This window comes from Polyodon spathula, chromosome 4 (genome assembly GCF_017654505.1).
Source record: "Polyodon spathula isolate WHYD16114869_AA chromosome 4, ASM1765450v1, whole genome shotgun sequence".
Taxonomy (NCBI): Eukaryota; Metazoa; Chordata; class Actinopteri; order Acipenseriformes; family Polyodontidae; genus Polyodon; species Polyodon spathula.
Genome location: NC_054537.1, coordinates 85,276,662 through 85,301,849, shown reverse-complemented (window position 1 = coordinate 85,301,849; position 25,188 = coordinate 85,276,662). Strand labels below are relative to the sequence as shown.

Below are 25,188 nucleotides of genomic sequence, written 5' to 3'. Positions count from 1 at the left end.
AGGGGTTTCTGTACAGGTGATCAATTTCTTTCTTGTATACATGTTACCATAGGTTGATCTTTACATATCCAATACTGTATGCTGTTTGGTGGGGGGTGGTACTGCAATAAATTATGTTGTGTTTTGGTACCAAAGCACTCCTTGTGCTATCCAGTAATCTACAGAATTAAATTAGGGACCAGCGTGATCGACTTATCTGGAACTACTTTCCATAAGGTAACACTGGATAGTGCAAGATTAGTGCTACCCTGGGTCTGAAAAAAAGCTGTAATCTACAGTTAAATAAACTAAAGTTTTTGTTTCTAATTATATTTTATTTAGAAATGTTCTAAAAATCACTTTTGGTGCCTTGAAATAGTACATAAGACAACAATATGAACAGTCACAATTTATTATAAAGATTAAAATAATAATAAAAAAAGTTCTAAACAGCTTACAGGTATCGTATTTTAAAAAGCACAGCAATGAAACCAGTAACAATCATCAATGCAAACCATTAAAAGATCATTATATTAAACAAAGGGAGCAGTCACTCAAAATGCTGAAGTGACCATAAAGCTGAAAAATTCAAAACAGCAGAAAATATTAACAAAATCAGCCAACCCTTTGATGCAACTTAAAAGATTTCCATCCTTATTAAGTGTACAGCCCAGAGAGTGAATTATAGTAGAACCAACATCTGTGACTGCATGTTCAACAAGAAAAAATTGAATAGTTTGTAAAATTAGAAAAAAGAAACTATGTACACCTTGCAGACCCGTCTGCCTCTTTCATCATCCTTAAAACCACCACATCTGGATTACACTTTTAATCATTCTCAAATCTGCTGTAGGGATGGTCTGAATTTGACAAAAGACCTAGAAAAGAAAAAGAAAAAAAGATAATGTTATTGGTTGAAAAAAAAAGTTGAAGGACATATCGTACTGTACACATAAATACGTACTGGCATAAGTTAAGGTTTGAAGTTGCCGTATCATATTTCAAGAATACAAATGATTTGATTTCAAAATGATATTTTTGTAAAATATTGCTTGAGAATGAACTGTTTTTAATGCGTTCACATGTTTTTTTTTTTCTTTTTGCATAATATATAAAAATTGGAGCTCTTCATAATGTAAAGTGATTTATTTGAATAGTATTTTGTGAAAAACATCATTCTAGGCTAAGAGCCCTCTCCATGTCAAGGAAAGGAAAGCACTTTGCAGCAAGCATGGGGCACGTCTTGGTTTTGTCAACCGAGATCTGAATGTCATGTTTTCAAAACATTTAATCTATGATCAGGAATAAATATACAAAGATTCATATGCCCCCATTATTCCACCACAGCCTGATGACCGGTTCTTAAGATTTTGCTAAAAAAAAAAGTAAATGCAGATGGTACAGATAGTCACATCAATCACAGACAAAAAAGAAAGGTTTCTGTATGAGATTATATTACAAATGCTAATGTAACTGAATAATTCACTTTAGAAATGATTGTCAAGCTCAGGATAATCAATGTGCCTGTTCTGCAATACAATAAAATCCCAACCCAAACTTTTCTTTAACCCTGCAACATCAATCTGACTTATTTCTAGTAGTTTGTCTCATGACATCTGCAGGGTTTGCTTTCTATGCATTGTACAAAAGTGGTTCATAATTCAGTAAAAATATCTCTTTTTTTTTTAAATAAAATATACAAATAATAATAATTACATAATATTAATAAGGTTAAAAATACACACGCAAAAACAAAACTACCACATTTATGAGAAATTGATTTTAAAAATAATTTGAGCAGTGTACAATGGTTAGCTGATTTTTTTTTTATTATTAACTCATGCTGTCACTTTAGCTATTATATTTACTTTAAGGTTTGCAATAAAAAGTCATTAATCAGTGACAAAAAAAGCTAAAACATCAATGTTCGATGGCACGTTTGATCGCTCAATGGCAGTTAATTGGTGGGCTGCTGTCAGACCTATACTAGAAATTGTCTCTCTGACTTTGGTCCTCTAATCCACTCCATTCTAGCCTCTGTGCCTCCCTGATCTGACTCTTGCATGTAAGCCACTTCACTTGTGTCATCTAACAGACCTGTGGGGAATAAATGAATAAAAGTAAAATACATTCAAATTATTAGATATTACAAAAAAAAAGTGCATCTGAGGAATGTCACACGTGTGTTTCCATGAAATAAACAAATAAATAAATAAATACTCTGCTTTGCCATGTGTGTTTTCAATATTGATCTGGAACAACCCTTTAAAAATGTAAGTGGTGCAAACGTTCTCTTCTGGGGATTTCTGTTATTAAAAATGTAAACACTTGCCATAATATATTTTAGATCATACCGCTGCATGTCTAAATACTTGACATGTTTCTGTCACTATAGATTGGTTATAGAAACAGATTAAGCACTTTCCAATGCAATCATGTCAGAATATTTCAAATGTAAGTACTAAATTGCAAACTGCATTTCTGATTTAAATGATGCCAAATTAAAACTGCACATGTCTGTATCATGTATAAATTAATTAAAAAATATGAGAACTTGCAACTGCAGTTTAAGAGAACTGTGGTTATTTCTAACTTTAGGTAATTATCTATATGTGCAAGAATGAAATCGTCATTCTAACAGAGGGCGAGATATAAATATGCCATAGCTGCCAGACCTCCCAGGGGACACAGAAGCAGGCTGTGACACCAACACTGCATTATACATGTGTAATTACCATTTAAATAGACTGTAGCAAGCTATTGGTGGAATTTTAAAAAAAGAAAATCCTATGGAGAAATTCCAGAAGCTGCCATTTAAGACCTAACAAAGCCATGGCCTTAAATTGTTCTCCCACTTAACATTAAATATTCTTTGAACAGACATTTGAGAGGGGGCTAAAAAGAAAATATAACCACACTGTCATCGTTTTACTTTGTTTAGTTTTATTACCATACCAATCAAAAAATATAAAAACTTGCATTACTTATTGTATGTATTTATTTTTTAAATGTTGACCCTTCATATGTTGATTATAATGAAAACCACTGAAGTTACTTGGTTATACCAGCACAATAACACAACACGCTTACCTGATTCTATTTACTTTAGGTTAAAACAGAAACTCATTTGCAGCTATGTGGAATTTTTCAATATTTTTCAATATGCACCCTGGCCAAACTAATGTGTCATCTAACAGACCTGTGGGGAATAAATGACTTTTTAAAAAAAAAAAAAATGGTTTAATAGATCAATTAAAAAAAATATTCAGCGAAAAAAGGCACTTTACAGAGCATTAAAAAAGGACCAAAAAGAAAGTACGCAGAAAGAGTACACAGAACTGCAAACGCAAGTCAAAAAGGAAGTTAGAAAGGCAAAGAGAGAAATAGAAGTGAACATTGCTAAGGGAGCTAAAACCAATTCCAAAATGTTTTTCCAATATTACAACAGCAACAGAACATTCAAAGAGGAGATTAAATGTTTAAGAGATACAAATGGCAAAATCGTAGAGGAAGAAAAAAAAATAGCAAATATGTTAAATGATTACTTTTCACAAGTTTTTACAAAGGAAGATACTGACAACATGCCCCACATGTCATCCAGTTCCTATCCAGTTTTAAATAACTTTAGCATAACTGAGGCAGAAGTGTTAAAGGGACTAGGAGTTCTTAAAATAAACAAATCCCCTGGGCCAGATGAGATCCTCCCAGTAGTACTCAAAGAAATGAAAGAAGTAATTTACAAACCGCTAACCAAGATCATGCAGCAGTCTCTTGACACAGGGGTGGTACCGACAGACTGGAAAATTGCAAACGTAATACCGATCCACAAAAAGGGAAACAAAACTGAACCAGGTAACTACAGACCAGTAAGCCTGACTTCTATTATATGCAAACTTATGGAAACTATAATAAGATCCAAAATGGAAAATTACCTATATGGTAACAGGGTACTGGGAGACAGTCAACATGGTTTTAGGAAAGGGAGATCGTGCCTAACTAACTTGCTTGATTTTTTTGAGGATGCAACATCGATAATGGATAATTGCAAAGCATATGACATGGTTTATTTAGATTTCCAGAAAGCTTTTGACAAAGTCCCGCACAAAAGATTAATTCTCAAACTGAACGCAGTTGGGATTCAAGGAAACGCATGTACATGGATTAGGGAGTGGTTAACATGTAGAAAACAGAAAGTACTGATTAGAGGAAAAACCTCAGAATGGAGTGTGGTAACCAGCGGTGTACCACAGGGATCAGTATTAGGTCCTCTGCTATTCCTAATCTACATTAATGATTTAGATTCTGGTATAGTAAGCAAACTTGTTAAATTTGCAGACGACACAAAAGTAGGAGGAGTGGCAAACACTGTTGCAGCAGCAAAGGTCATTCAAAATGATCTAGACAAGATTCAGAACTGGGCAGACACATGGCAAATGACATTTAATAGAGAAAAGTGTAAGGTACTGCACGCAGGAAATAAAAATGTACATTATAAATATCATATGGGAGATATTGAAATTGGAGAAGGAATCTATGAAAAAGACCTAGGAGTTTTTGTTGACTCAGAAATGTCTTCATCTAGGCAATGTGGGGAAGCTATAAAAAAGGCTAACAAGATGCTCGGATACATTGTGAAAAGTGTTGAATTTAAATCAAGGGAAGTAATGTTAAAACTGTACAATGCACTTGTAAGACCTCATCTTGAATATTGTGTGCAGTTCTGGTCACCTCGCTATAAAAAAGATATTGCTGCTCTAGAAAGAGTGCAAAGAAGAGCGACCAGAATTATTCCGGGCTTAAAAGGCATGTCATATGCAGACAGGCTAAAAGAATTGAATCTGTTCAGTCTTGAACAAAGACGACTACGTGGCGACCTAATTCAAGCATTCAAAATTCTAAAAGGTATTGACAGTGTCGACCCAAGGGACTTTTTCAGCCTGAAAAAAGAAACAAGGACCAGGGGTCACAAATGGAGTTTAGAAAAAGGGGCATTCAGAACAGAAAATAGGAGACACTTTTTTACACAGAGAATTGTGAGGGTCTGGAATCAACTCCCCAGTAATGTTGTTGAAGCTGACACCCTGGGATCCTTCAAGAAGCTGCTTGATGAGATTTTGGGATCAATAAGCTACTAACAACCAAACGAGCAAGATGGGCCGAATGGCCTCCTCTCGTTTGTAAACTTTCTTATGTTCTTATGTTCTTAATACTGGAGCACAGTGCTGCATGTGTCCGTTAGATGGGGTCCTCAGAATGTCATTAAAAGGGGTCAAAGAGACATTCAGCAGACTGATGACACCAAGCTTGCTTTGTCTTCTTTTAAATATATGTGATGAGTTATGGTGAGCAAAGGTTCTGTATTAGCAGAAGCATACAGTGAAGTCCCTAACAGGCAGTGGCAGTGTCATCTTCCAGAAGAAATGTTTGAAGGTACTGAAACAAGTTACTGTGTTACCAAACACAGCAAGCATGGCAGCTGACAAGCACAGCTGAGGTCCACAAACTTTAGAAGCTGCAATCCATTGTGTTTCAAACAAGCTAGTTGTGAAGCACCCACTGCATGCATTAGGGGGTTGCAGTCTGTGATGATTATTGGAAGTTAAATGTTGGTAATTAGAAATGTAGTACTTATGAAAAGGCAACTGACTGTCAGGCTCAGTGTGAGCACATCTCATTCATGACCACCAGTACAATGCTATGTGCTTTGAAACATCAATACACAGTGAGCTCTGCAGTTTCTGAGATCTCCACTAATCTTTTTGTTATCTATAAACATTTCCTATTTACCATGAACAGCAACTGACTGAACTGTGTGTCTCTCATATCACATACAAGAAAGTTTAATGAGGAACTTACAATTTTAGTAAAACTGTGTGTGTGTGTGTGTGTGTGTGTGTGTGTGTGGTCAAGATTAAAAAAATGTATAAAAGTAAATGGTTTCTATATATATATATATATATATATATATATATATATATAAAATAGTGCAACAGTATTCAGTAGACCCCTGACCAATTCTCTCATATTACCGAATTACAAATGGTACATTGAAATTTTGTTCTGTTTAATATTTTATTTTTAAACACCTAAACTCAGAATCAACTATTGTAAGGTGACATTGGTTTTATGTTGGGAAATATTTTTAAGAAAAATAAAAAACTGAAATATCTTGCTTGCATAAGTATTCAACCCCTGTGCTTTAGAAGCTCCCAGTTTGCACTGATGAAAGAAATTTCCCTAACGAGGACACAATTACCTTACCGTTGGCCTCCACCTGTCAACCATTAAAGTTGCTGTCACATTTTCTGGATAAAAACCCCACTGTTGGATCAATAATCAGTAAGTCAGTTAGTAGTCTTACCTTCACCCAGTAGTGTGAAAAGGCGTCCATGACAAACTTTCCGGCAGGGAGTTTTGAGTAATGGTGCACCAGTGAACCATATCAAGAGCTCTAGACACACACACACACACACACACACACACACACACACACACACACACACACACACACACACACACACACACACACACACACACACACACACACACACACACACACACACACACACACACACACACACACACACACAGTCAAAAGTTTGAATACACCTGCTTGAAACCAGGTTTTTCATGATTATCTATGCTTTATACTGAATAAACTTGTCTATAAACACTTAATATTTAATTATATGATACATGTACTTATATAAGCTGATAATCATAAATGAACTGCATTCAAAAACATAATTTTTTTAATGAAATGGTCACCCAAAGCAAGGGGATTTCAGTCTGAAGACCAAGTCAGTTAAAAGTTAGATGTTCTCTGAGTTAACTAGCATGTTACCTAATTAACCTTTTGTCACCAATTATTGTTAACAGGTGAGGGTCCATGATTACTACAAATATAGGTAGCACAAGCACAAGTTTGTCATTCCTGAATGTAAGGGAGCAGAAAATGGCAAAATACGCTCAGTTAAGCAAAGAAAAAAGACAGTCTGTAATCACTTTAAGAAATGAAGGTCAATCTTTAAGACAAATTGCAAGAACTTTGAAAGTGTCTGTAACTGCTGTGGCCAAGACCATCAAACGATTTGAAGAAACTGGCACTCATGAGGACCAAACGAGGTCAAGCAGGCCAAGGGTGACCTCAGAATCAGAGAACAAGTTAATTCTAGTCACGAGAAAGTCTGCGAAACCGGCAATTAACTGCCCCTGAAATACAAGCTCAGCTAAATGCTACTAGAAGTACAGATGTTTCAACATCAACTGTTCAGAGGAGATTGCGTGAAGCTGGCCTAAGTGGAAGAATTGCTGCAAAGAAACCATTGTTAAGAGTGCAGAATAAGAGGAAGAGACTGGGCCAAAAAACACAGAAACTGGACGTTTGAGGAATGGAAGTCGGTCTTATGGACCGATGAGTCAAAATTTGAAATATTTGGGTCCAACCGCAGAGAGGGTGAGTGCATGAGTTCTGTATGTGTGGTTCCCACTGTCAAGCATGGAGGAGGCAGTGTCATGGTCTGGGGTTGCTTTACTGGTGACAGAGTTGGTGATCTTTACCAAGTCCATGGCAAGCTCAACCAGCATGGCTATCCCAGCATACTTCAGAGGCATGCCATCCCATCAGAATTATGGCTAGTTGGGCAGTCCTTCATTCTTCAGCAAGATAATGACCCGAAACACACCTCAAAGTTGTGCAAGAACTATCTGGCGAAGAAGAAAAGTGAAGGACAACTCAATCTAATGACCTGGCCTGCCCAGTCTCCACACCTCAATCCCATAGAACTTGTATGGGACGAACTAGACAGAAGAGTCAAAGCAAAGCTACCCACAAGTGCCCTACATCTCTGGGAATTGCTGCAGAAGAGCTGGGAAGACATGACGGGTGATTTCCTGCTGAAACTTGTTAACCGAATGCCTTGTGTTTGTGAGGCTGTTATTAAGGCTTATAAAGGGTGGCTATTTTGAGGAATCCAAGATTTAGAGACAATTTTCAATTTTCTTGAACATTGCTTTGATACTCCTTTTGTTTTGTTTTTTATATTGTAACATGTGTTTTCATTTTCAAGTATTTACAGAAACGTATACGATGTAAAACAGTCAATTATGAAAAAAACCTAGTTTCCAGCAAGTGTACTCAAACTTTTGATTTGTACTGTATATATGTGTGTTTTTAAAAAATAAAAACAAATGAAGGAAACAGTTGTACATACCATACTTCTTACGGATTTCATCATGTTTTGTCTTTCTTTCTGCCTTCCTGTGAAAATACAAAATAATATATTTATTCATAATGAATCCTTTTAAGAAAAATATAGCAGGGACCCATCAACTAACCTGATACAGTGCATATAGACTGCAGTAGATCAAACACAGGAAGATATGGTATGTATTATCTTTTTTATTCATGCATTTTTCTTATTAATTAAAACATCACGCACCTTTACAGTAAGCCATCATTCACAAATATCACACTTTTAACCAACCCAGTTGTTTGAGATTTACTGTAGGTTTAATCACAGGGAAAATATGAAAACATTTGATTTTCTATTTCAAACATACATGCTGCTGTTTTATCCTCAACCTGTTTATCTTGAATAGAATGTTCTTCTTAATCAAGATGTATGAACATTTCCGATAATCATGATTTCTGTAAGCAAGCATGAAATAACCCCAGAGTATTATAATGACCCTCTTCAGAAATGCAAAGGCACATTTAATTAGAAATTTGCTATTAGCTTAATGTAAATGCATGAAATTACGGTTTGATTTATAACATTTTAGATGAAAATCAAAAAGATCCATTACTTCAGCATTTGCAGAACAAAACATGAATAATGAACATTCACAGCCACACAGATAAAAATCTTTATGCAAATCAAAGTACTGTAGCATTTTGCACACCAGTTAACCCTAACCCTAAATGTAATGTTCTTTCGTTAAATGAAAAGGATTAAATATGACCTCTTTATTTTACACCATCTATCCCTTACACCGATATCTCCCAAATGAATTTCTTTTTGGTTTAGTTTTTTTTAATACAGAAATAATTTACTGAGGGCAGTCCAACTGAGATGAATCTGAACTGCTAACCACTTTCAAAGCTTGCGAGTTAAAAATGGTAAAACAGGTTGATGACATGGTCATGAGTCACTGACTTTTACGAGCATCCATGAATGAAAATGAAACAGCCAAATCTTCAGTATTGTAAACAGTACTTAAACAACATTCAAATAAATGTAAACAATTAAGTATTAAATACCAGAAGAACTAAACATTTAAAATGGATGGATTATTTATTTTTTGTTCATTCCTAGATTTTAGAGTTCAATTAAGAAAACCTTTCAAAGCAGAAACAAATAAAAAGGCAATAAAACAAATGTAATTCTGCAAAGTCTCTCCAGCATACAGCTTGCTACTTTCTCATTGTGACACAGCTCTAGCGTCCATAAAAGCCATGCATGAGCAATTTCATTTTCTGTTCAGCGACTACACAATCTAGGAATGAACATGTAGTTCTATATTATCTCCTGCGGCAAGTAAGGAAATTATACATTTGTATATATATATATATATATATATATATATATATATATTATATATATTATATATATATTATATTTTATTAAACTGCTTTGACCATATATCTGACACAACTATTTTTTTGTCTTAAAAAAAACAAAAACCACACTTTAAATGAATAAAAGCCCTATGTTCATTTAACAGCTCCAACAGAAGATCAGTCTCTTGCTGTTTATTTTAGTAACTTTGAACTGGAATAATGCATTTTCACATTGTTGTGTCAGTTTGTAATATCATTAATTTCTTATTTTTAAATACGACCACTTTATAGGATTGGTCAATACGAAAGACAACTATTTTAACATGAATTGCAAGCAAGGGCATTTTTCTTCTGATCTTTTTTTATGTAACCTGACAATTGTAATAATAACTTGTATAACAATCTTCAACGTATACTACTGTAGTCTTATTATTAGTTAAAGCGCATATTCTGCAAATTAAACATGTTACACTACAGCAAAGGCAATGAACTCCACTCAACCCTTTGAGACATTTGACAGAACTGTTTTCTTGTATCAGCAGTTACAACAGAAACTGGCAGGGCCTAATTTAGAACTGTAAAGAATGCTGTTAGCCATCTGCTCGACTTCCCCTTACTTACATAAAGCCATTTTGTTTTCCCAATGTACTATGCCCTGTATTTCACTGTGTTTCATGTATTATGCATTGTTCCCCACTATCTTGTAAAGGACTTTGTGATGGTGGTCCACTATGAAAGGCACTATATAAAATAAATATTGATTGATTGATTCCCTGGTGCTTGTTGCAGGCCTAATTAAGTTATATGTGCCCTAGGAATTGTTGAGTTGCACAACCACGAGTAGGGATGTGATTTTGTCACTGTAAAAATATGTAACAATCACAGCACAGTTACGGCTAAAAATAGTGTCATGGAATGATACAGCTACAAAGATTTGAACTTAAAAAGATAAATTTAATGTAATATTTCTATATTAATGCTAAATAAATATTCTGTGTATTTGACACTTAAATTTAACAGCAATTTCCTTTTTGTTAATGTCTATTTAAACACAGCTATGGTTCTGGTGTTACAAGAGCTACATTAAAAGTTAACTTTTGATGAGATGTCTGTCATCCCTGAGCATACTGTTAAAAGATTAAAGGATCATTCTGCATCTACAGATACAGTTAAGTAAGCCCTACTACTGTTTTGTAGTTTTGCGTAAGTATCCAACTTTATTTAACATTTGCTAACTGCTTTAACTTTGCACTGCGGCACATTCGAAAGACGTGTTCTGCTCACTTCCAATTTTCATGCCGAGTAAAAGCTGCGACCACCATGGCATAATCGTACCCTGAACCAGGAGTGCAACATTGTAGATGACATTCATCCGCTCCTGTTTTACACATTTAGTTTGAATGACTGTGTTAAAAAGCCGTTTGTATGTCTGCAGTGTATTTTTTTGTAAAATGTAGATTAAGTGGAATGGCAACATTACAGCTTTAATTCAAAGTTGTGATTAGCCTTAATATTTAACTATTAAATAAACTATGAACCTCAATTATTTGAATAGGCTCTGTACTTCTGCACGTGTAGACAAAAGTATGTTTAAACTTTTACATATATTTTTTATTGTAGCCTTAATTTTTAACTTATCCGTTTTTGACTTTTTTGTCTATGATTAGACTATAAAATATAAATATAAAATGATAACAGTAGCTTAAATTAAATAAGTCTATAAATCCTGCTGTTAGCAGTTCATGATAATATTATTTAAAGTCAATATGTTAACATTTACTTGTCACAGAATTGTATAGTTATTATTTATGTATTTTTTGTCAGATACACTCACTAACAGTAATGGATACATTGCCTTTATATAGTAAAATCTGACAGTAACCAAGTCATACATTTTAAATCCATCTCCAGTTCATCCTCCTATCTTACTTGACATGATTTCTCCTCTTTCTTTCAGAACAAAACCATTTATTCTACACTCTCCTGCCACACACCCAGTATAGTACTTGACCATCTTGACTCCCCTGCGTTTGCCCCTCCTGCTCTCTCCTCTCCTCTCTCCATTACTGATATCTCCAGCATATCGCTGAAATCAACTACTGCCATGTGCCCCCTGGACCCCTGGACGACAAATCTTGTCCGTCTCTGTGCCTCTTCCATTATGCACACTCTCAACCTGTCCCTGGACTCGTCCCAGGACTGGCTTGGTTCCTGCTGACCTCAAGACTGCCCAAGTAACTTCCTTTTCTCTCCAAAACTCTTGAAAGGGCTGTAGCCAGCCAGTTGTACAAACATCTCACAGATAACAATCTACTTGAATCTCTGCAGTTTGGCTTCCGGCCGCATCACAGTTCTGAAACTGCTCTGCTCCAGATTGTAAATTATCTCCTATTTAATGCTGATGCTGCTGCTCCCTCTGTCCTTGTCCTCCTGGACTTATCTACTGCTTTCACACCATAGATCGTAGCATTCTTCTTGACCGCCTTCAGAAGTATGCTGAGATCTCTGGAACCTGTCTCTCCTGGCTGTCCTCTTACTTATCTGGACACTGGCAGTCTGTTTTCTATGATAGAAGCAGTGTTAATGCAACCCCAGTCACCTGCGATGTCCCTCAAGGGTCTGTTCTTGGGCCTCTTCTCTTCAACATCTACATGCTTCCCTTGGGTTACCTCATCCACCAACACAGTCACAATGTTTAGAATTCACATCCTAGCTTTGTATTTAATGTATTATGCCTGTAATGTATTACGTTTTTTTAATGTTTGTATTAAAATGTACTATGCCCTGTAATTCTGACTTTGTGCCTAGGTCTTGCAGCTGCAACGATGTTTTGGGTTTTGTCTCCGATGAGCATTCAATGGAAGACCACTGCAGGCCCTGCTATTATTTTTGTCTTTCTTCTGCCATCTGGTGGCAGGAATAATGAAGTGCTACTGATTCAAAGTTTTAAAAAAAAAAATTAACAAGTGCTGCCATGCACCACCGTCTCGACAGGCACCATGCTCTAATCTACGCCACAGGGGTAGGAACTTGTGGATCCCACTATATAAAAATGGCACCTCCACTCTATCCCTCCCTATGTGAATTGGTTGTCACGGGAATCGGCCAAAATTCTGAGCTGTGCCGATATGATGGCGTATCACCACAGGCTGCTTTTTTATTTCCTTGCTGTTAGAAGCACTGTATTCACAAGAACGGTGAACTGCACATTTAAATAACCCAATTGGCTGGCATTGTGGCACCGACAACAACTCACTCCTGACTTCACTGATGCTGACAAACTTTTTAAACAGTACCATCTATTGTTGCGATTTAGTTTCCTTAAATTACCTCAACCCATTTTTTTTTGCACTACTAGAGCATTGGAAAATATTTCCCGCATTCCCAGAGACAAGGGACAGACACAATATATACTGTAAGGTCTATATTCTGATTTCCTAGTGGAGGCAATATACTGCTTTTGGCTGGGCTTTATGTTTTGTATACAAAAAAGGCACATGAGCCATAAAGTTCTTTGGCAAATTAGGGCCACACTAAACGCAGGAAAACTCAGGTGCTTAAATCCAATCTTTCATCAAACAAAGGCAAGTCAAAAGTGTTCAATACTAAATCTGCTCATGAAACCTTACCAATATTATCCATTGACTTGAATGTGGATTGTTAATCCCCCAGGAGGTTAATGAAATGTCATCATTTACAAGGTGGTCACATATATTTGAACAATTACCTCTCATCTGATCGTTGCATTCTTTCCTCACGTCTCCTGGCCATTCTTTCTTCATCTCTATCAGGTCTACATAAAAGAAAAGCAGTCAGTGGCTTAAAGTCAAAAGAAAGCTGCTATAAAATGGTTTCCAACTTTTACTGTCACCATAGGTCTCAAATGCCATTTATTAAATATCTCAAAATAAGAACATTCTTAGTTGCATAAAGCTCTTCAGCATGCTTGCCAGTTGAGCACCATTCCAGGTACTAAAGAAATTAATCATTTCATTGCAAAGCCATGGTAGAGTAGCCTTAAGTGTAGCCTTAAAAGGCAATATAACAGAAATTAAAAATCTTCCGAGTTCAAATTTTCCCACTAGGTATGCATTATTCCAAATTGTTCTAAACGATTTCTTTTCAAATCCACCAGTGCCTGGCATAGAAGCATAATCCTACGCCAGAATCCTTGGGCACACATACCTATTATTACATGACAAGGAACGTTTAGCTCTACAACCCTGAAGCCGAATGATTTTTTTAACTGTGCTTCTCTTGCAGCACTGCTTCTTAAAAAAGGGTTTTCAGACAGAGGCGCCGGAAGGACTGCACAATTGAGGGGACCAAACGAAAAGTTTCTGAAGGAGTTAACTACCACGTCATAACAGCGACCTGCTGCAGTGTCACTTCGAAACATCACTGATCAGCACTCACTACTACACAAAACGAGACAATTGAGTATAGCTACTACATCAAATAACTTCTGTCACCACGTTGGAAATAAAAATCTCAGGCCAAAACATTCTCACATACACCAGTGGTGCAATCAGCGAGCTTTTTTCTTTAGATTAATCAAGTTGTCATTTTTTAACTGTAGCCTAATCGATGTAACAAAAACATTGCTTTGTTTTAACTGAAGAAAGAAAAAAAACTATGCCGAATAGTTCAAACATCTGTGTACAGCTTATATTTAAATTAGGAAAGAAATGCAAGAGACTTTTTAAAAGAGTTTTTTAACAACTGAAAACAATACGCATGTGTCCACATCAGATGTCCCTTTGTATTAATAACATAAAACAATACAATATTTAACCAAGGTAATTTTCAATGAAAATCAAGCATTAAACATATTGTAAAGGTAGCTTACAGTAACGTAGAAGTCTGTGTGGCTTAGTTCATTGTTTAATCAGCTAATCTTCTGTCATGTCAGTAGGTGGGGTAATTTTCAGTACTTACAGGACACTCAAGAAAATGCAGAACTAGTGGGAACTATATACACGCAACAAAAGTTTAAAATGTTCATCAGACATCACATCGGTCTTCGAGCAATCATAGAGTCCAACGAACTCTTCTGCAGCCTTGTATGTATCACCAACGTAATGGACGGTAAACACAAGCTGTTCATGACCACTTACATCCTTGGTTTCATCAATAACTACAGAAAATATTTTGACCGCTTGACATCCTTCGTTAGTTTAGAAAAGGCCTGGCGGTATATTTCCACAATCTGCTCATTGATAATATCATGTGAATTATAGTGGCATTTCTTATTCAGCCATTGCTACAATGACACAATGAAACAAGCTCATATAGCTTCTGCAAGTTGATTTGATCATCTGAATGTCCCCTAACTGCCTGCCCTTGTCTTATAAGATACTGGATACATTTCAGTTGCTCTAAAAAACAAGAGCGATTTGTAGCTTGCTCGGCTTCTTTCTGTCGTTGCAGCTGAACATCCACATTCACATTACAAGCGTAAGTGTGTACTTTATAAACTGATTCCCTGTGATAATTCGATTTCTTGTGGTCATTAAGTCTTGCTGGACAATCCTTCCAATTATTCATGCCAAGTGAAATAAATGCACCATCTCCACATTTCGAAATGTTTGTCTGCTCTCTGTGCAGCGATCGGCTTTAAAAAATTCCTCAAATCCATCTCCACACATGGAGGTAAGTATAGGCCTACTTCAATACCGTTAGTTAGCTAGGCTTGCGTATTTTGGAAAATAAAATGCAAGGAAGCAACTATATATATATATATATATATATATATATATATATAGAGAGATAGAGAGAGAGAGAGAGAGAGAGAGAGAGAGATACTCCTGGTATTTTGGTATCAAATTTAAATAAAACACAACTCTGGACACAGAAGGTGGTTACAGGCCATTTAAAAAGTACATTTCTATAAAAACAATCAGTAAATTTGTCAGAGACTAAACACCCTTTTTTGAAAATACGGTATTGTCTTTCCAGCACTTGCGAATATAGGGGTTTTGAATTTATACGGGTATTCGAATTGATATTTATAAACATCTCGCGCTTTAACTTGCACCAGGACCTAGTAGTATGGAAGCCGGTTCAATCAATCCGAATGTTTTGCATCGTGAAGTTTGTCGCATAGGATTTATTAAAACGCTTAATTTGTGGAAGTATTTGACTTATCTGTGTCACTGTATTTTGGAAGAGCGATGAGATTAAGTGCATTTTGGGTTTTTTTTAAGTTTTTTTTTCGCTCTCACTGTAAAAAGTGGGTGGGCAGGGCCCCCCTGTATTAGAAGTGCGTAGGCAGTGGCCCGTTGGCCCACGCATCTCCGGCGCCTATGTTTTCAGATGTACTTTTAAACTAATGCACATCCCAAAACAAGATACAGAACAATAGGCTACCCTCCTTTTCATTAGGAAACAGTAACAGCATTGACCACATATTTTATTTTTATTTTTTTTGTAAATTCTCAAATATGTAATTGATAACCTGGTAGCAAAAGGAGACTCAAGTTAGTAGCTAAGTTCCTGCTACTTGTTCCGACCTCTAGTTGCGATATTAGGGTTGGATGATCACTTTCAATTATTGGCTAAAAAACTGACACACAACATTTTCACTCAGGCAAGAGTTTGGCAACTTTATGTACAGATTGAGGTTACAGCTATGTAGTGGGTCTCCCATTGTCATGCTGGTACTATACAGCTCAATGAAATCTAGCAGTTTGTCATTAAAGACCTCTATCATGAAAGCGAGATCAAGCTGGAAATGCACATTCCACTGACCCATCATAATTTCTTTCTTTTGAGAAATGCCATTTAAACAATATCAATAAAACAATTATATTTGACTTTGTCTCTTTTTCTAGCTGTATTCCCAGAACTAACTTAATTGTGTTTTTTTTTCCCCCACTCAAAGTGGTCGATTAGTAATATTTAGTAATCCAGTTGTTGTGCATTCATCCCATTACCCGTTGAAAAGTAGTGCATTTACACAAAAATTCCACAGGGCACTTTTACCCTGACCAATGGCCAATAAAACTGCCATTATTGCAGTACTGAACGGTGCTTTGTAAATTTAATGGACAGTTATAAAGCTTTCACTGGTGAGGTCTGGAGGCCTTCTTTCAAAGCTCTACTCTTTTGAATGTTAACAAAAAGAAGTGTTTATTGCTGGTTTTCTTTTACAGTGCAATCATGGAACCAGCCAAAATCACAATGTTAAGAAAATGAAAAATTACCTTGAAGAGCTCTTCCTGCAACAGCAGCAGCAGCAGATCATGATACTTATCAAGAAGATACCACCCACCACGGCCATGGCAATGATCAGGGCCTCGAAGTTTACTGGAATGAAAGACAGGGAAAATTAGTTAACACTGTAATTCAAAACTAATCAAAATAATAAAATACGCCTGAGAATACAAGTAATCTTGAACTAGTTGAAATAGTGTTTAGGGTTGTGTTTTTTTTTTTGTTTTCTTTTTTTTTGTTAACAATACTCTCCAAGTAAATTTAATTACATTTAATGTAATTCAATTAACTTGTAGCCATGCATCACTGATTGTGCTAATCAAATCAAAATAAAAAAAGTATGTTTTATTTTTATTATTTGCATTTGTATTATGTTAAAATGCTATTACCAATAATAATAATAATAATAATAATAATAATAATAATAATAATAATAATAATAAAATTGTCCTTAATACAAATTTGGATAAATACAAAAAAAACATGACTTCATACACACATACAGGGTTATGTAAAGCTGTTAATTAGGGAGAACAAATTTAAAAATCTAGCTGACTGATTAACTTAATTGGTTCCATCAACAAATAATTTCAAATTTCAAGTATATATATATATATATATATATCTATATATATATATATATGTGTTCAATGCAATGCTGCCACCACCTGACTAGTTTTCTTACTGCAGAAAAAAATACCCAAGAAGTTATAATACAAATGTAATGCTATTCTCTGTTCATTCCAAAACATATTCTTTAATTATAGAAAAATGAAGAACCTCCAACTGAGCTTTAAATTACATATGTTTTCCATTCATTGTAAGAGTCATGCCTTTGGAGACAAATTTGAAAACATAAAACTGGAGCTCAAAAAAGCTTGTTCTTGATTAGTATGTGCAAAGAAATGCCAGTACCCAAAGAAACCATATTTATGGTTGCGTGATGGGTCGTGTGATCCACTAGACCAGGGCTGTCCACTGAGTTTACCAATAAAACTCTTTTGATTTGAGTATCCCATCCTATTCAAGATTCTTAATGGTCTTGAAAAAGACTACAAGGGTAATCAGTATTCTTTGGCAGAAGCAAATTGTGTTTAAACATCACACTTACCACAGATATAATGAAGCTGTTTGTTATACCGTATGGCTAAATCTCTTTTTTAAATATCTGCACTTTTCAAAAAATATCTTTACACCTATTCATCAATATAGTTTTGGTAAACTAAACTTATTTTATGTTACAACTCCCTGGTCATGAGTGTGGCTCCATGCACTAGCCCTGTATATATGCTACATGAGAGTTGTGTGCCACTATTCAGCAACAATCATACATTGCACAAGGGGCATGACAGTGCCCATGCAAACAGCTAGCCGTTCAACAGAGGCGGAATCGACCATTGTATTCAGTCTGAAGATGAAGATATGTGCAATCCACTAAGCCATTCTATACATGTTGACCAGTCTGTGTAGATACCAATTTTGCAATTACTCTGACTTGACAGTCAAGTTAGTAACTTTATTTTCATACTCACCCCAACACACTCCCCATCGTGCATCAGACAGATGACAGAGTTTGGATGGTGGAAGTACATTTCTGACAGGATAATCCAGACAAGCATTGGTGGTGTAACACCACAGACACTGCAAGAAAGAAATATCCAAAAATTCAGTCAAAACATTTCCATGCAAAAGCAATCTGGTTGAAAATGTAACTGTAAAGAAAGACTATGCAGGCCTAATAGGTTTAGATAATTTACATTAACATTTATCAAGTACAGACAATTTTAGAAAGCTTCTTTCTTGGTTTACTGAGTCTATACATTATAAAACCCACTGAGAAGAGTATAACATAATTAGGGCGTCTAGTTTTCAGGTTTTATTTTTGATCACGTGATGTCCCTTTAAACATATTTTGAGCAGATTTGCTTTCTTAATCAAACACTAATTAGCAAAGGAAGTTGTTTTTACCCTCTATATCTTGATTGCGTTAACAAACAACTTGTATTTACCTCACCTGGTTCTATCTGAACATGCATTTCATTCTGGCTCTAATCGCCGAATTCAGCTTATTATTTTCCACTGCGTTAGTTTCTAGTAGTGTGTCGCTAACTTAAACAATCTGTATTCAGTTAAGGCTTAACAACTATTAATTCATGTTTAAACAGATGGAGAGAGATGGAAAATAAAAACTGAAAACTAGAAGCCTTAAATATAACACAAAACAAATAAAATAAAAAATAATCTGTCTTACAAAATGGCTATAAATTCAAAATTACAGCTATCAACATTATGCAAATGACCATGACATCTATCAGAAGTAGGTACAGAACTATATACAATAAGAATTAATTAAATGTTTAGTCACAATTTGATAAGCAATTCACCAGACAAATGCAAAGATGTATGACTTAGATGTCCAGAAAGACACCCCCACCTCACCAGAATCTGATATTTTCAATAACTTAAATGTTACCTTTAGCAGTTCTCAAGGCACATGCAAAAATAAGTGTAACATACAAGTGGACGGACAGACAACCCCTACAATACAGCTCCTGAATCTGACCTACTCAAGGCCTCCCCCAGCGTTGGATAATAAAGCACTAAATAAATAAATGGTAGTACATATACCAGCATGTAAGATTACTCACCGAAACATTCTTTAGGCACTCTTCACAAGACCCAGCAATGGAAGAGCACACTAAAATTTGAAACAAAAATGAAGTGAATATATAAATTGCTATGTCCAACCATTTGTGCAATAAATTAAAATAAAATACACATATACAGTGGCTTCTGTTTCCCAGTCACTTCCTGTACTGTAGGTCAGTATTTAAGAGTAAGTAGCTTCAAATTCAATTCTCAGGCACTTGACCGTGACTATAAAGACAACTGGCTCATCATATATCAATGGCAGGTAAACAGAACTGAAGAGCAGCTCCTGAAAGCAGCAGTTTCACATTGTAGTCTATACTGCTATAATTTTGTACATCCCAACATGGATTAAAAAAACTAAATAGAACAATCCAAAAGATCTTCAGTACGATAAAAAGGGTGCCTGCACATTCAGAGAGCTAGGAAGGAAATTAAAAGACAAGACCATAACTGTGGTATTTTCTGGAATACTTCTGGTAACTTGCAAAGGACCATATGGACAGCTGGAAATAATTAATCTAAAACGCATGTCTGAAGACATGGTGCACACAGGAAGGCTTCATCTATCTTAAACATTGGACCACATTCTACAACAAGGCCTATCTATACAGGTGGGACAGACTGCACTTAAATAAAAAGGGAACCAATCTACTTGGAGAAAGGATCATTGAGGAGGTTCAGAAGCATTTAAACTAGAAAGGAAGGGGAGAGAAATCAACAAAAATGTATTTATCTAAATGCTACAAGTATCAGAAACAAAATGTTAGAACATGAAGCTACTGCACTAACGATTAACTATGATGTGATAAGTGTTACAGAAACTTGGTTGTCTGAGAGTGATGGAGATGAATATAATATTAGTGCGTACATACAGTATAGCAAAGACAGGCAGGACAGAAGAGATAAGAGACAGTCTTGAAGCCCAGGTGTTAAATCTGGACAAAGAAAACAATGCCGAATCAATATGGGTCAGAAAAATGGACAAAAATTCAAAGGGCATAATAAGAGTATGCTATAGACCGCCAAATTCAGACGCTGAGCAAAATAATCTGTACAATACAATGATATTAGAAATGTGTGTAGCAAAGGAGAAGCCATACCAATGGGGGACTTCAGCTTCCACAATATAAAAAGGGAAAACCCAGTGGGTAGCACGATGGACGAAATTGAAATGGTGGAAATGACAAATGACTGCACCTAACGCAATTTGTCAAGTCACTGACTAGAGAGGAGGCATGCCTTGATTTAGTCTTTTCAAATAATGAAGACAGAATAACTAAAAAACAGCTCAGAGAACCATTGGCAAACTCAGACCACAACATGGTCTCATTTGAAGTGATTTTTAAAACCCCAAAAGTTATGACTAAAGCTAAGGTTTACAATTTTAGAAAGGCAAACTATGAAGGTATGAAACAGAGACTAACAGAAGTAGATTGGAGTAAAATAGAGAAAACATCCACAGAAAAAGGATGGCTGTTTTTTATAAAAATGTAGTACTACAGGTGCAGAACAATTACATCCCAAAAGTATACAAATCTAAATCTAATACAAAATTGCCAAAATGGTTTAATAGATCAATTAAAAATATATATTCAGCAAAAAAAAGGCACTTTGCAGAGCGTTTAAAGGGGACCAAAAACAAAGTACACAGAAAGAATACTTGGAACTGCAAACACAAGTCAAAAAGGAAGTTAGAAAGGCCAAGCGAGAAATAGAAATGAACATTGCTAAGGGGGCTAAAACCAATTAAAAAATGTTTTTCCAATATTATAACAGCAAGAGAACATTCAAAGAGGTTAAATTTCTAAGAGATACAAACAGCAAAATCATAGACTAAGAAAAAAAAGCAAATATATTAAATGATTATTTTTCACAAGTTTTTACAAAGGAGGATATGGACAACATGCCCCACACATCAACCTGTTCCTATCCAGTTTTAAATAACTTTTGCATAACCCAGGCAGAAGTGTTAAAGGGACTAGGAGCTCTTAAAGTAAACAAATCCCCTGGGCCAGATGAGATCCTCCCAATAATACTCAAAGAAATGAAAGAGTTATTTACAAATCACTAACCAAGACTGTGCAACAGTCTCTTGACACTGGGGTTGTACCGACAGACTGGAGACTTGCAAACATAATATCGATCCACAAAAAGGGAAACAAAACTGAACCAGGTAACTACAGACCAATAAGCCTGGCTTTTCTATTATACGTATACTTATGGAAACAATAATAAGATCCAAAATGGAAAATTAATATGGTAACAGTATCCTGGGAGACAGTCAGCATGGTTTTAGGAAAGGGAGATCATGTCTAACTAACCTGCTTATTTTTTTTGTTAAGGATGCAACATCGACAATGGATAAATGCAAAGCATATGACATATTTCCAGAAAGCGTTTGACTAAATCCCTTAAAAAAGATTAACTCTCAAACTGAATGCAGTAGAGATTCAAGGAAATGAATTCATGTGGATTAGGGAGTGGTTAATTTGTAGAAAACAGAAAGTGCTGATTAGAGGAGAATCCTCAAAATGGAGCGAGGTAACCAGTGGAGTACCAGAAGGATCAGTATTAGTTCCTCCGCTATTCCTAATCTACACTAATGACTTAGATTCTGGTATAGTGAGTAAACTTGTTAAATTTGCAGATGACACAAAAATAGGAGGAGTGGCAAACACTGTTGCAGCAGCAAAGGTCATTCAAAATGATCTAGACAAGATTCAGAACTGGGCAGACACATGGCAAATGACATTTAATAGAAAAAAGTGTAAGGTACTGCACGCAGGCAATATAAATGTGCATTAAAAATATCATATGGGAGATACTGAAATTGAAGAAGGAATCTATGAAAAATACCTAGGAGTTTGTTGACTCAGAATGTCTTCATCTAGACAATGTGGGGAAGCTATAAAAAAGGCCACAATGCTCGTATTTATTGTGAACAGTGTTGAATTTAAATCAAGGGAAGTAATGTTAAAACTGTACAATGCATTAGTAAGACCTCATCTAGAATACTGCGTTCAGTTCTGGTCACCTCGCTACAAAAAGGATATTACTACTCTAGAAAGAGTGCAAAGAAGAGCGACCAGAATTATTCCGGGTTTAAAAGGCATGTCATATGCAGACAGCCTAAAATAATTGATTCAGTCTTGAACACAGAAAACTATGCGAAGACCTGATTCAAGCATTCAAAATTCCAAAAAGGTATTGACAATGTCAACCCAAGGGACTTTTTTGACCTTAAAAAAAGAAATAAGGACCAGGGGTCACAAATGGAGATTAGACAAAGGGGCATTCAGAACCAGAAATAGGAGGTACTTTTTTTTTTTTTTTTTTTTTTTTTTTTTTTTTTTTTACACAGAGAATTGTGAGGGTCTGGAACCAACTCCTCAGTAATGTTGTTGAAGCTGACATCCTGGGATCCTTCAAGAAGCTGCTCGATGAAATTCTGGGATCAATACGCTACTAACAACCAAACGAGCAAGATGGGCCGAATGGCCTCCTCTCATGTGTAAACTTTATGTTCTTATGTATTTTTTAACAAGATATCAAATTAATAGACTTTTTGTGTTCAGTGATTCAGTGAGTGAAACAGAAAGCATCTTTGGCAAAAGTGTTTCTGTATGCAGTTTAACATTAAGGGGAAGTTCCCAGTCAACAAAGACCATTGAAAACACATTCAAACACAAATCTGAAATAGTGGTATATTGACACAGACTTCTGCTACTCTGTAATTGTCCCATCCCCAATTCCCAATTCCTTAAACTAAAGCTTCTGGTTATAAATTAATGAAGATCCTATTGGCCTGTTTTTCTGGTTGGTCCCCACTTTATAGTAAACAGCTGGTTCCAGATTTTATTTATGAGATCACAATACTTAAAAACAAAACAAACAAAAAAAAAAACCTTAAATGTATTACTAGAGTAATCGCTTTTTAGAGAAGTTAAACTGACTTTTTCAAAAGTTATTAGAATCAGGGGATGCTCACAGAATACCAAATGACTAAGCATCGTCAAAAAAACAAACCCCCAAAAAACGTTAACAAAGGCCCGTAACAGGAAGTGCAGAGTATTGCTGGTCAATTAAAATCTTATCGGACCGCGCCTACCCCCTTACTTGACATTGTACCGCAATGTATTCTTTATTTTCAAGTTGTAATTAGAAGATTTAGTTGGAATACATAAAGATAACAAAGCACACCTGAAGAATACACTATAATTAGAGTCTAGAGTTAGACAACATCAGGTATATCGTCATTCAAAAACTAAGTTAACATTTCAGTTTAACATAATGTTTAAATTTTAGTCTATATATATATATATATATATATATATATATATATATATATATATATATATATATAACATACATACACACAAAACAAATTTAAATTCGAATTACGGCTTTTGAAGATGGACTTCCTTCTAGAATTTACAGCATGATCTTCAACACAAACTTCATTTGATATCAGCTTGGTGTGGACAATTAATTAAATATTAATAATACACACACACAACACACACACACACACACATATATATATATATATATATATATATATATATATATATATATATATATAAGAGTCGAGTCGAATCTTACTGTGATGTGGTGGAGATGTAGTTGGGCTGTCTCTGCATGAGACAGGAATGCAGTGGATGCAGGCGACGAGTAAGACAACAGAAGACGAGGCTTTTAACTTTAAGAACTCCATTTTGTATTTATTTTAAACTCAAAATCACTGATCAAAGTTAACTTGGTCTCAATAATACAACGGTTAAAAAAATATATATATACCCACTCAGAATGGTTAATACCGTTACATTAGTTCTTGTTTTGTTTTGTTTCGTTTTTCTATCAGCGATTTCCTGGCTGAGGGTTCTTAGTCTTGTGACTTGCGCGCAAACTCAGTGCGCTATAAAAATAGATCCGACGCACTGCTTAGTGGAATTCTGATTTTTCTTGACGTTTCAGTTTTGCATCTGCTGAACCCCATATTTTTAAAGGACTCGTGTGTAACCTGTCAGGTTTCTCTGCATTTTGTACTGTTTTTCTACCAAAATGAACGCAATATTTACAGTAGGCTCTATCAAAGTTTATTTCTATGATATACTTATTTTTTAGAGTACAGCATTTTACAGCTATATTTCCCCACATCTGACATCTGGTCCCATGTCACGATGCCTAACTGAAAAATCAGTACAGAAATGAATGAATACATAAACACAGTCTGTGTTTTACTTTACAATAATAATAATAAAACTCCACTCTACTGCTACTCCACTGGACAGAGCCTTTGGTAATTCAACGTAATGACGTTCTTTTTGTGCAACACCTCGGCCACTTTTGAACTTTTGAACCTGTATGATCTATTGGTGCACGCCCCTGACCTTTTTCAGGGCCCTGTTGAACCTGTGGCAGGTGCTGAAGAGGATCCAGGCTGCTAGACTGTGACTGCAACAGGGCAATTGCCACCTTCCTTGCCCACTGTGTCAGCAAGGAAGACATCACCACCAACCTTGAAAAGGTCTCCTCTGTACATCAGTGGCCCATCCCAGCAGAAATAAAGCAGATCTGCACTTTCCTGGGTCTCGCCCTGCTCTTGAGATGGAAGGAGAACAACCGCAGGCCCGACTGGGCAGAGGTAGCTCCCCTTTCCCAAGCTGTTAAAGGGTTGTGGTCACAGTGGGAAGCTTTGGAGCTCCTGGATGGCAAGTTCCAACCAGCAGTAAACAACAAATGCTGGTGGTGTCTGCCTCACCTAGGTGCTCGGTGCTCCA

General features: G+C 35.8%; 1 protein-coding gene across 1 annotated transcript; it reads right to left on the bottom strand.

The window, feature by feature from the left end:
- Window positions 1–375: 375 nt before the first annotated feature.
- LOC121315012 (pituitary tumor-transforming gene 1 protein-interacting protein-like) lies at window positions 376–24,311 on the bottom strand. The gene is made up of 7 exons (XM_041248845.1): window positions 24,011–24,311; window positions 19,405–19,454; window positions 18,289–18,397; window positions 16,747–16,849; window positions 13,269–13,334; window positions 8,193–8,239; window positions 376–857 (listed from the first exon to the last, which is right to left on the bottom strand). Exons 1-7 carry the CDS (start codon window positions 24,120–24,122, stop codon window positions 808–810), a joined length of 537 nt encoding a protein of 178 aa, XP_041104779.1. The 5' UTR covers window positions 24,123–24,311; the 3' UTR covers window positions 376–807.
- Between the last annotated feature and the right edge of the window lie 877 nt (window positions 24,312–25,188).